This window comes from Hippopotamus amphibius, chromosome 3 (genome assembly GCF_030028045.1).
Source record: "Hippopotamus amphibius kiboko isolate mHipAmp2 chromosome 3, mHipAmp2.hap2, whole genome shotgun sequence".
NCBI lineage: Eukaryota > Metazoa > Chordata > Mammalia > Artiodactyla > Hippopotamidae > Hippopotamus > Hippopotamus amphibius.
Window position 1 is genome coordinate 69,700,644 of NC_080188.1, and position 12,830 is coordinate 69,713,473.

Consider the following 12,830-nt stretch of genomic DNA (forward strand, 5'->3'; position numbering starts at 1 on the left):
ATGTGTTTTTTAAAAATTTCCTGAGACTATAAGGCCCTAAGCCTTAAAAATTCCTTTGTAATCAAGATCACAATTATTAGTAGTACATAGCTGAGCTAGGTAGCACAAATACATAATAAATGTTTATGAATATTTAAAAAACACAGAAATATAATGTGATTGGAATGAACCCCTTAATGATAAGGATGGGAGAGTAGTTTCACTGCCTTGATTAAGGAGACTTCCTAGGTGCTGAGTTTTTCCTACGTCTCTTTGTTTAGTACTCTAGGCGTTCATAGTGACTACGTCTAGGGAGACCCACGCCTTTCTGTTAAAATGAGAGAAAAGCAACTGAGAGAGAAGAGGTGGGAAAGGAGAGAATGCAGTGATCCTTGCAGCTCAGATGAGTTCCTAGACTGATCATTTTTAGGAACGAGGACATACGGAAACTGAGAATGTGAACATGGATTCCCTTACTCCTCTTGAAAGCTCTTTGGGTAACCCCAATGGTCCAAATATTCTGGCATGAAGACTGCTACTCTATCAAGAATTAGATTATTCAGTTTCTAGAGCTGGTAGTTGTTGGGAGATCTCCTTGACCAGCGATGACTTGAGAATCCTGCATTGCTGATCTATTTAGGGTCAGTGCTGGTTAAATCTAGTCCAAAGAGACTGGAGGTGCTGCCCCTCACATAATAGCTGCATGTATGCTTATGCAGTTTATTAGGCAGATAAAAATACCTTCAGGATAACAAATTTTAAAAATCTCTGTAAAAATTCATGTTTTTGAGGATTACAACCTATTTGTAATACCTTTCTAATTTTGATTCTAACAATAGCATATTATATATCCATAGGTGATAAAATTGCGGCATAATGGCTACTCATTCCAAATCACCCCAAACCACACATTCTGAGTTTCTTCCATATGCTTTTTAGCTCAACTACACTCTCAGCGTGTAATAGAACCTACAATGGTATGATACTTGGCATAAAGCTATTCTGTCTTATATGTCATTTTGAAAGTGAGAGAAGATCCCTGAAAATACATACATATTTTTAAATAAAAAGACTCTCCTGTGTAATGGATTTTTAAAAGGCCAGTATAGCCTAGACTGTTTCTTCTAACTTCTCTTATAAAACATAACTGGCTTCTTTAGATAGGAAGTCTTAAAAATGTACAGACTACTCCCAAATGTCAAATAACGGTCATTATTTGGTTATCTTAAATACATAGTTAAAAGGTACTTTTGTTTCCAAGTGTTAATGTGATTCCATGGACTTTTGTTCTCTGAGACATTGCGGTCCATCTGTTCAATAATTCCTTTGTAGAGTCACAGAAATTGGCTATAAATGTAATTATAACTTGGGTAAAAATTAAAGACTAGATCAGGAAGCTTGGTTGATTTTTCAAGAAACATATATTCAGCCTGTTTCAAGAAAGTATATATTCAGTCTATGCCTTACAGAGAACATTTCAGCTTATTTACATTTACCAAAGTAGAAACTAATAGCAGGTGAAATCCCATCTGGATTAAACTCTTTATCGTAACAGAAATGCATCAATTTTATAAACTGACAATGAAAATAAAAGCAAAATGAAATGAAATAACAAAAGTCAAGCTAATAATGTAGATGTATCGTCTATAGGAGAAACAATCACTAATGCCTGGATGTTTAATCTATCAAGGATTATCCTGGATATAGATGAGGATAGAATAGTTGAAAGAGGTATTTATTAAGGACCTAATTGTGCATACATGCTAAATGCTGGAAGAATGCATTTAGACTAGAATTTAATTCTGGACCCTTATGGATTTATAAATGTACCAAATACTAGAATGATACTTAAATGTTATCTCTGAATTTACAGAAATTGATAATTGAAGGAAAAAAATAAATCAATATAGTAAAATACCATGTTTGACTTTCCCATGTGTTATACCCTAGAGAGAAAGCCAATTGAGTACATTGGACAGTACAACGAAGAAAACAGGCTGAAAGAAGTAATACTCCTCGGTCATCTGACAGCGGAGGATGGTCAAGGTGCTGGCCTATACTGAGCTGAACTCAAACAAAGCCACTCGAAGGTCTTCTGCTGCTATTCAGGCAGGGTGTTTTGTCAGTGGGGGGGGGGGGGGGGGGGGGGCGGGGCTTGCAATGAAGTTTTTGCCCAAAAAGGAGAAATAGGGAAATGAGCATTACGTTCTGGCCAGTGATCAGTTACAGGCCTGCAGAGGTAACTGAAACAGGCAGAATGATTCCCAGGTCGTGAGACTTTAACATCATCGAAATATATTATTATCTTATCAGAGGAAAGGGATATGCCAGTCAAAAACTGTACTGGTCAGCTACCGAAGTCGAGGCAAACATCTGAAATATCTAGGGAAGTACTGTCAAGCTGTCAAGGAGGCCAATGGCCTTTAAGTATTCTGGCCCTACGGCAAGGCTCTGGATCATAAATACCTGGCTCATCGACTTCTTTTAAGAGAAATGAATAAACTGGCATGTGAGAGGCAGAATAGCACAATGGTGAAGAACTCATGCTCTGGAGTAAAAGACCTAGGCTTGAATCCCAGCTCCTCCATTTACCAGCTGTGCTACCTTGGGTAAATTACTAAGCCTCTGTAAGTCTCATCTTTCTCATCTAAAAAATGAGGAAGGTTCTAAGAGCTTTATTTGCATTATTTCATGTGGTAAGCTGTTGACCTAAGGTCATCAGCTCGCAAGTGGGGAACCCAAACCAGGATTCATTACAGCAGCAGGCTGGTGACCTACCTCCCAGGAGGGTGGAATAATTACCTAAGCCATTCGTTTGTTCATTCTCAACATTCAACACAAGTGCCAGGTACTGTGCTATCTGCTACAGCACTTAGCACAGATCTTTTGGCACACGATGCTCAGAAAAGTTTGCTCTTTATATTAAGAAGGAAATGCTTGTGCAGAAGTGAATATTCTAGGGACTTCTCTGCTGGCGCAGTGGTTAAGAATCCGCCTGCCAATGCAGAGGGCACGGGTTCGAGCCCTGCTCCAGGAAGATCCTACATGCCGCAGAGCAACGAAGTCCGTGTGCCACAACTACTGAGCCTGCGCTCTAGAGCCCAGGAACCACAACTATTGAGCCCATGTGCTGCAACTACTGAAACTCGGGCGCCTACAGCTTGTCCACTGCAATGAGAAGCCTGTGCACTGCAATGAAGAATAGCCCCTGCTCGCCACAACTAGATAAAGCCTGTGCGCAGCAACGAAGACCTAAAGCAGCTAATAAATAAATAATAAAAAAATACTTTAAAAAAAAGAGAAGTGACTATTCCAGTTCTTGTAACAATTACATTTCTCACTGTAAATTAAAAGGCTGATTGTGCGATCTTCGTTAACATCAAGCTGCCCAAGTTGGGGCCCTAATCGTGTTCTGGGCCAACCAGGCTAAAGGCTGGACCCCACATGATGGCCAGTTCATTAGGGGAGAAGCGGAGAAGCCAGCATGCTGCTGGCTTTGCTTTGAGACAAAAAAACAGACTGCTTCACAAAGATGGGCTAACCAAAGAAAATCATAATATCTGTTTCTTTAAATTTTGAGAAGAACTGGAAGAAAGTTCTGTAGCTTCTTGTAAACTAAGAGTAAAGATGAAGGACTAAAACAGATTTTTAGGAGAGCAAAAATAGATTACCCTCATAGAAAAATATTTTTAAACTTTAGATTTTCTGAGCACTCATTAAACTCTTTCATATAGCCTTTAAACTTACCATCTGAGATCAAACAACTACAAAGAGAATGTGTACAAACTTCAGACTTACAACAACTCTGTCTGCCATTGTTCAATGATTAATTATTCTCATATAAGTACAATCTTCAGATTAAGGTTGGACCTATAAAATGCTTTAGTACAAAGAGAATCATATAGGCTCTGCCAAAAACACAGGAGAACTGTATCGTATTTTCTTACGGTATCAATTTTCAGCAAGCTGACATTACCTACTGTCCTTCTCTCTGTGAAGAACACTTCTTTCACGTGCCAATTACCTCAATCTTGTGTGTGAGAAGTGAAGTTTTTCTAAAATATAGAGACATACATAGACACAGAATCTTTGTCTCTGTTGAAAAAAGAGAGCTCTCTTCTTCAATACCTTTCAAATAAAAAATTAAGGTTTGTAGAGCTCACGCTTATCTCCCTTCTTATTATGCAACATGGACTTCCTTCTCAAATTTTATAAGTACATTTAATTCAAGTATTTGCTTAGATATGCAATAGCTAATGTTTAATACAAGTCGGCCAATGTGACCATAAGTTGAAGGAAAGCTCAAATGCTACAAAAATCAATGATTTTTAAAGCTGTGAATATTGTATATATGTATAGTACAGTTGTCTATGGAATACAGTATAAAATTCTAGACTATTATTTTGCTGCAAGCATAACATTCTAGCCAATGGTGGACATTCTCCAACCAATTAGCTCTAATAAGGAGATGACTGTTTTTCTAACATTTAGTGTGTTCTGCAAAGTCTGCACTTCTGTGCAATGTGAAAATTATGCCAGCTAATAGAACTCATTTGTGCAAAATCATGTAGTACAATAAGAAGAGAAAACAGTACTTTTAATGTCTGTGTTACTGCACCATTTAAATTAGCAATTTAAAAAGATTTTACTTATTGTAATCACACATAAATCAGACTTGATGATACTGACTACAAAATGACAGCTAAGCAGGTACCTTGTTTGATAGTCCAGGCCCCAAAATATCAAGTGCCATAAATATGGTGGGAGCTTATACCCTAGTACCTGGTAAATGTCTGTGTATTTTTTCAGACATGTTTCAGTTATAATGACATACGGGATATGACTATTATGTTTCCTTTTTATAACACAACCATGATGGAAAAAAAGCAGTTACCTGTACTATAAAGAGTAAAGAGAACCAAGGATACATTTATATGGACGAAAATGATTTAGCCTCTAAATTACACGCTGAAATATTAAGTAATTGAAAAAAATCAACAATGAACTCGAAGGTAATTAACCAAAGCCTGACAAGCAACTGCAAAGCCTTTTAAAAAATATTGACTAATCTTTCTTTTTATAGATGTCATCCTTTCCTTTCTCCAATTACATCATGCAAAAACTCAGTTATTTTAAAAAGATACTTAAAACTGGTCTTTTTTGCATATCATTTTCTGGAAAAATTGTATAGATTTCTCACACGGCCATACTTTCTAAAGCAATACAGTACATAAAGTGTTTCTCTTTTCCTTGTCAGAAGTGGAAGAGAACGAGAAAGATGTCCCTTGTTTTCTCCTTCAGTTATCAAACATTTTTTCCCAATTCACACTCCCTCCTCCAACCCTCTAAATCCTCTGTGAGACCAGCATATTTAAAATACGGTTTCTTACTGCACTAGACTCTCAGCTTCTTGAAGACAGAGATCATGTGTTTGTTTGCCACTGACTACACAGAAAAAGATATTCCATAAATAAATATTTTTACATGGAAATAAAAATATAAAATAACGCAAGAAATATAACATGATATCAAAATTGAGGTACACTGAATTTTATTTTAGTTTTTGGCCTTCTACAAAATGATTTCAATTTTCTTTTTTAGCTATTATAAAAATAAAAACAAAGTTTGCCTCTTTTCAATAATCTGTTATCTGACAAAGTTATGCCCTAATATTTCATTTTCTAGTTTTCTGGTCAGATGTATATCTCACAGTAATTTTTCTGCATTTGGTGCAAATATTTTTAAATAGCTGCTGCCTGAACTGCTCCACAATCCCAGTTCTTATACTCTCTCCCTCATCACTCCTTCCTCCTTCACTTGTCTTTTCTTCTCCAGCTTCATAAAGAAAGGATAATTTTACAGATCAATCCTCAATTTTCTGATATTTTCTTCCACATCAGTAACTTTGGAGGCCTATTTGACTCTTAGTAGATTTAGCTGTGACTTTTAATTCAAAGCCTCTGTCACCAGCCCCGATTTTGTTCCCAATTTCCAGGGTTCCCATTTCCAAATCCTGCCTGGACATTTCCAGAGTCATGTGTGTCACTTTTACTCAAACTCGCATCTGCCACTGAACTCATCTTCCTTTCTCCTGAAACGGATGAAGTTTTCCTATAAGTGTTCTCATCCTCGTAGGTACTGAGGTTTGAACCATTCAAATCCACTTTTGTTTCCTTTGCCCCACGGATTCCATAGCTGTAAGCCCTTGACCAGCTCTTTGGAATAGCTCCCTTTTCCTTTTATTATTGATACTATCATTGTTCCGATCTAGTCACCTCAACTCTGAAATCCTTTAAGTTCCTAAATTATATCCCAACTAACCCTTTGTTCTTCCTCCAGGCATTTTCCCAAGCTTGGGAAAAGTATTTGCTTTTTCTCAAACACTACTTTTATGATGTTACCCCTCTGCTCACCAATGGCAGGTTATGCTTCAAAGTTGACAGAACAAGAATCATATGGCCACTGGGCTCCTCAGAGCTCTTTTTTGGTAGTACGTCTAAATATTTCTTTGTATTTTTTATATTAACGTGTAATATTTTCTCTCCCAAACTGCCAATTATTATCGGACACAGAACTGTTTTTTTCTTTTCAGATTGGGAAACTGAAATATGAGATGCTGAAATGAGCTGCCCAGAAATGACAATGATTACAGCCACAGGAAGAGCTCTAAGTGAATGGCTCTTAGCGTATGTGCTGCCAGATGCACAAAGCAGAGGGGAGTTTTGTAGCTGAAATTCACCTCAAACATTCATCATGGCAAATAAACACAGCTTCAGGAGAAAATGATATAGTGGTATTCCTCAAGGAGCCATAAGCTGCCACGTTAGTCCTACTAATTCCCAACTTTGCACTTTAAAAAGTTCTGTATGAATTTTTAAAGCTAGACAGAAAGCAGTGGGGAGACACTCTGGAACCCGTGATATTAGATTTGAAGAATTATCTAATAATTCAAAGCAGATGATGGGAGATAATTTTCTTGTATACAATTTAGATGGTTTCGTAGAGGCATGCAAAAAACTGCTCTGATCCCATATTCAGTGACTTGCCTGTGGTTAACATTAGGATAAGGCAAAAATGTGGATAAAGGGTAAGAGTTCCACCATGTGGTTTGCTCCTTAGATGAAAGCAGAGACATAAATTCTAATTTAATATTAAGTCTTTCCAGGGCAGCCTGAAACTCTATTTGCCTTCAAATGTATTAGCTGTATTATCTTTTTTTTCTTTCCTTTCTTATTCTACAGGATTTCAGTTTTACCTCCACAGTGCTCTCCTGTTAGCCAGACTTATCACATATCATAGTCTCAAACATAACCTGTATATATATCTGTGTGTGTATATATATATATATAAATATATATATATAGTGATCTCAGAGTCTACGATTTTAGAACTAAAAGCAAGTGGCAAATACATATGAAACTGTCATTAGGTTTCTAACGTTTACTGCTATTCCAGACTTCCTTATTATAATACTGAGCAGTAAAGAAAGTTTTGTGATGCAGATTGTTTGATTTCTGTCAGCCCCCCATCACCCCCACACTTTGGGATCACTTACTAATCCTTGGTCTGAAATGAGTTTTCTTCATTAATGAGAATTAACTACCAAATGAGATATATCTACTTGGATTTCTTCCTTCTTTGAAATGTTCTGGTGAATAACAAACCCAAATTGAAACCAGACTATCACTTTATCATCCAAAATCAGAAGTGGAAACAGGAATCAAAGACCCCAATACATATAAACTAGATCCTCAAAAGACATTCACTTGGCATTAAACTGCTTCAAAACTTTACAAGATAAAAGAAGTTTTGTATTTTATTTTCAACATAAAAGAACCATGGACCAATTTAAAACAGCGATCTTTTTCTAGATAGGCTATCAAATTCCTTTATTTGTAAGGCAGAAGCTAAGGAGGAGAGATTCATGACATTTCTACCCAGCAGAAGCCTAGGCGAGCCAGGAGACTTCTTGTCTGCTCAGATACAATAAAAATTTTCACATTATCAAACACATAACAACTTGGAGTAAATTAAGGTTAACAGAGTAGAACAAAACTATTTTATTTGCTTTGACTTCCATGGCCAAATAATAGTGCAAAAAAAAAATCTATTTTTTAATTTTACAGATAAACGCAATAGAACAAACTATATTACGTTTAGCTATTAGCGTTGTTTTGTTAAAAAAAAAAAAAAGCATCATGCTATTTAAGAAAAAAAAAAAAATTCAAGCACTGTAATCACAGGTTGTGGAAAGTTCAAGAGCCTGAGAACCAGGCAGACACTGATTTGAATTCAGGCTCCATTACTTCATTAACTCTGTGACCTTAGGTTTTTAACCGCACTGCCCTGAGTCTGGCTAGCTGCATATGTAAAACTGGGATAATTACAGCACCTATATCAAAAGGTTGTTTTGAGAATTAGAGAGAATATAAATCACTTCTCAAATTTCCTTAAAAGAAACAATAGTTAATTATAAATTTTTGTTGGTCAAAAAGGTACGATCAGCAAAGAGTTAATACGTATAAACGACTTAGAATGATGCCTAACACCTATGTGTTAGCTGCTACCACCACCAGGGGTAAAGGGGAGCTGAAAGAACCTAAAGGAAAAGAAGCAACATTAATCCCACACCTGTACTCCTCAAGGACAGGAGAATTCCTATCTGCAACAGACTTTATAAACACTAAGAAGTCAACTTGATAAGATACGCAGAGAGGCATGGATTGTAAAGGCACCACGACTACCTTGGATTTTGCAGCTGATGTTGGATATGAAGCAAAATATTGAGAAGGCTTTGATAAGGATTCATTAAGAGATGGCCCCCCCTTTAGAATGAGCAGCAAGTTAAGGAAGTGCTTTAATTAAGTCCTTTGATGTCTTCTGAGTCCTGCTTTCACCTCTGGTGCCAACAACAAGCCCAGGAGCCTGACAGGCAGAGCAGAGTGCCAGTCCCCAGACAGAGACAAACACTACGGGCTGCCTGCAGGAGGAACAGGGTGGGAGAACTGGAATCTTTATCCTGAGGTTGACAATAGTATCGCGCAAAAAAGAAAAACCCTTAAATACATGTTCTCAGTAAACGACTGTCCCAGAAAGAGTTAAAGAGTTCTGGGAAGATTTGCAATTTGTTCTCTGAGTACCTTTGAGGAAATGAACAATTTTTGTGTCATGTTAACATAACGCACTAAAGAATATTTCTGATGATTTACTCTGAAATGTATAAGATCCTGTTTAACATTTTTTTTATTTAACACTTTTATGTCTCTTTTCTTTCTGTTTTTTTCCTTAGAGGGTAAACTTCTGATACTGGAACTAAAAATTCCCATTTAGAGGTCGTAGCTGTTTCTCTGGAGGACTAACCTAAGATTTAAGCATGGTAGTAAGATTTCACTGCTCTGCTTAGAAAGAAAAAAATTCTTCCAAGTGCCTTGAAAAGGACATGCACTTCTATCATTGGAATAAACAGGCTTAAAAGCAACTGCTGATGAGCACAGCACACTGATTGGAACTAATTATTTTAAAGCAGAGGAAGTTCCACAATATATCCTTTCATGTAAGTGGCTGAATGGGTGGGTAAAGAGATCTCACTATAAGTGAAGTAAACACTGAGGTGGTCTTGGTAATACTCAACCATGCAGGAAACACCTGCACTGTTGAAATGTGCAGATACTTTTGGCTATAGGAACTGGCACCACATAGTAGGTACTCAATATATATTTGCTGAAGGAGTAGATTAACACATAATTACAATCATAGGCAGGTCTACTTATTTTATACCATATGTTGCATATTTAATACATTGTCTATATTATAATTATTGGTCAATAAATCTGGCTAAAATAGAGAGTTGTTAACAGAGGAGCATCGCTGTATTAATGTTAATTAATCTTTCTTTTGAGGAATAACAGCAACACAGTGAAAGGCATCTATTGCAAAATGTTTGTTGACTTTTAAGATTTAGATCCCACCAGGTTAGTATTTCTTGAGGAAAAAAATCTCTTCCTAATCTTCCACTAGGAAGATTAATATCTCTTAAACGATATCACTATTCTTGGAAAAGTTAAGGATGGCAGACTGTAGCTATAACATATGAAACATCTAGAATCTGGATAAAGCACAGAATATCCACTGAGCTTCTGAATATTTTAAAATATATCAATATGCTTACTTAAGTAAGTTCTTCTTTACTTAAACCATGAGATGGTAGGAATAATTGTACACTTCAAATTTACCTAAGTATATAGTCTCTATTTATATGAGTATATGGACACTTTTTACTTCTGCCTACAGCATTAGGTATTCTGCAATTTATAGATGTGACCTGTGTTAAGCCCAAATAAATATTAAATCATGCTATTCAGAGAGCAACTTTCAGAAAGGGCCACATTCTAGCTTCATTTTACCCAAGTGCAGTTTTTAAAGATAAAAATTTTATCAATTTAAACTTGCCACAATATCTAGTTTCCACTGCCACCTTCCTCCTTTACTTGCTAATTTGTCTTATTTTATAGATATGTTTATGCATCAGTCTCTCTAACCAGACTGCATCTTCTTCTTAGGTCTTTAATGCATTTTGGAATCCTGAGTGCCCTGTGCAGAGCAGATACTTAGTAAATGTTTACAGAAGTGAATTTTGCACTTTCCTCCTCCAACTACACTTTCGTAAGTTTCTATTCATTTTGGGGTCCTTTTGTAAGAGCCAGAGTAATTTTTTCTCTCTATCTCCATTCACCTCATGAATCTTTGTCTTTTACAGAAAGTGTATTCTTCAAGGGTAACTGAATACCAAATAGTATCTTTAAAAAAATAAAATAAAAAACCCTCATAGCTTATTCATTAATTATCATAGATATGAAAAAAATATTAGGGTTGACATAAATACCAATATACCAACGTGTAAGTATCTTCTTTTATTATAGACATCAAAATTTGAATACCTGACAGGAACAACCTCACTAAATGAGCCAAAAAAGTCTTTTAGCAATGTGAGCTACTGAAAGATGGTTATTAAAGTAGTTCAAGGCTTCAACTATGTTTTCAGGGTAAGGGGAAAATTCTCTCAAGGTTTTTGTTTCTTATATTTCTTCAAAGCAACTAGAACATATAAAAATATCTTTCGTTCTCAAGAATATGTTATGACTTACACATAATCTAAATCTTAGAAATGTATTCTTGGAGTTACCTACGAGATGCCAAGTAATTACCAGGCAAACTGCATTAGCACAAAGGCTCAAGGCTCTTACCATCAAATCCATCTTCTTCTGACCCTAGTTCATCATCTGAGCAGATGTTGAGGACGTTTACCAGCATCTCAGTCACTAAAGAGAAAAAGGAAAGAAAGAAAGACAAAGTCTACATGTTCTAATATAACCTTAATTATTACTCTGGCACTGTTAACAAGCAGGCTTAGCAGTAACATTCTTACCTATCCTGAAGACGGAATTTCCTGCAAAGCAGTTTCTATAAACTCAGATCATAAAAGACAACATGCTCTGTGTGTCTATGCAGACTTTATGTTTTTAAAATTATTATTAGCTCGTGCCTACAAAATATAATGGTAGTGTTTACCAGGTATGGGTCAACAGACAGTGGACAAAAGAAAAACGTGGATGTGAATATACTATAAATCTATGAAAGAGAAAATGGTTACTCTTGAATTTTTATTTATTTGTACAATGATATTGCTAGATTTAGGCCAGATTACAAACTTCAGGTTCGTAGGGACCAAGTGAAGGCTTTTAAAATATTTTTAGTCCCCCAGAGAACCCAGCATAGTGACAGAAATGTGGTTTTGTGTTTAAGAAAAACTGATGACTGATGAACTAATGTATTTGAGGTAGTTTTGAGAATGTTGATTTTAAAAAATGAATGTGTTGAGATTATATATATATATATATACACACACACACACATACACATCATTAAATTTCATTTTCAAAAAGATTTTACAAATGAAGCTTAGGTAAGTTTAATAAGAAATTTACTTGAGTAAATAGATTATAAGAGGGTTGTATAAAAGCATTATACACAGAAAATTAGTACTGCAACACTTTACACTAAGTTACATGTTATTTGCATTGAACATTTAAAAAAATTAGGTTGGGGTCTATCATGAATGTGAAAAGAAGCTTGTCCATTATTTCTTCAAGAGTAACTTTTTAAAATCAATGTTCTAGCACTGAAGAGACATGATAAACAGTAAAACTTCAGTGGAGCCAACATTAACCCAGAGCTTCAGTTTAATTATCAAAAGTAAATCATGTATACAAATGTATTAATACATTCTTTTATAACAGATGTTCAATAATAATTAATGGAAACAACCCCAAAGAAGGGTGTTCAAGGGTAGTTGTCAGGGTTCTCAGTGCTTTTGTGTTCATGCTGTGATCTGATGGGTACAAGGGAGTGGTGACATGGGGTAGTACTGGGAACATTTATTAGAGACAATTAAAATTTATTTTGACTTATTCTGGTGTTGAAAGGGAAGACTTCTTTGCTGACGAGTCATAGATTCTCAGGTTTAACCATTTTTAGAATATTTAAAGAAAAAAACACATGGACCGTAGGAAAATAACTACTACACATATTAATATTAATATATTACACATATGTACTAATATAAATAAACAAATATTTCAGAAAAATGTACAGCTTTTCTCTAAAATCATTTTTCCAAAACACGTGCACGCTCTCATGTTCACTACAATGCCCGTTCACCTTCCCTGTGATGCTCAAGATGCTGACGAGGAATGATCCAGATTATCACCATTAGGCCTCCTGAGCTGAAAATGCAAGTTCAGTGGGTGCAGGCTTTTCCTCAAAATTTTTGCTGAGGTTTAGGTCAAAATATA

The 12,830-nt window shown here is 35.8% G+C and overlaps 1 protein-coding gene across 2 annotated transcripts in view; it reads right to left on the bottom strand.

The window, feature by feature from the left end:
• The window catches only part of PPP3CA (protein phosphatase 3 catalytic subunit alpha), a 307,553-nt gene that overhangs the window by 19,408 nt on the left and 275,315 nt on the right, over window positions 1-12,830 (bottom strand). For both annotated transcript variants that reach the window (XM_057729018.1, XM_057729017.1), the window contains exon 10: window positions 11,223-11,297. In XM_057729018.1, the coding sequence (XP_057585001.1) occupies window positions 11,223-11,297 (75 nt within the window). The remainder of the gene's footprint in view (window positions 1-11,222; window positions 11,298-12,830) is intronic.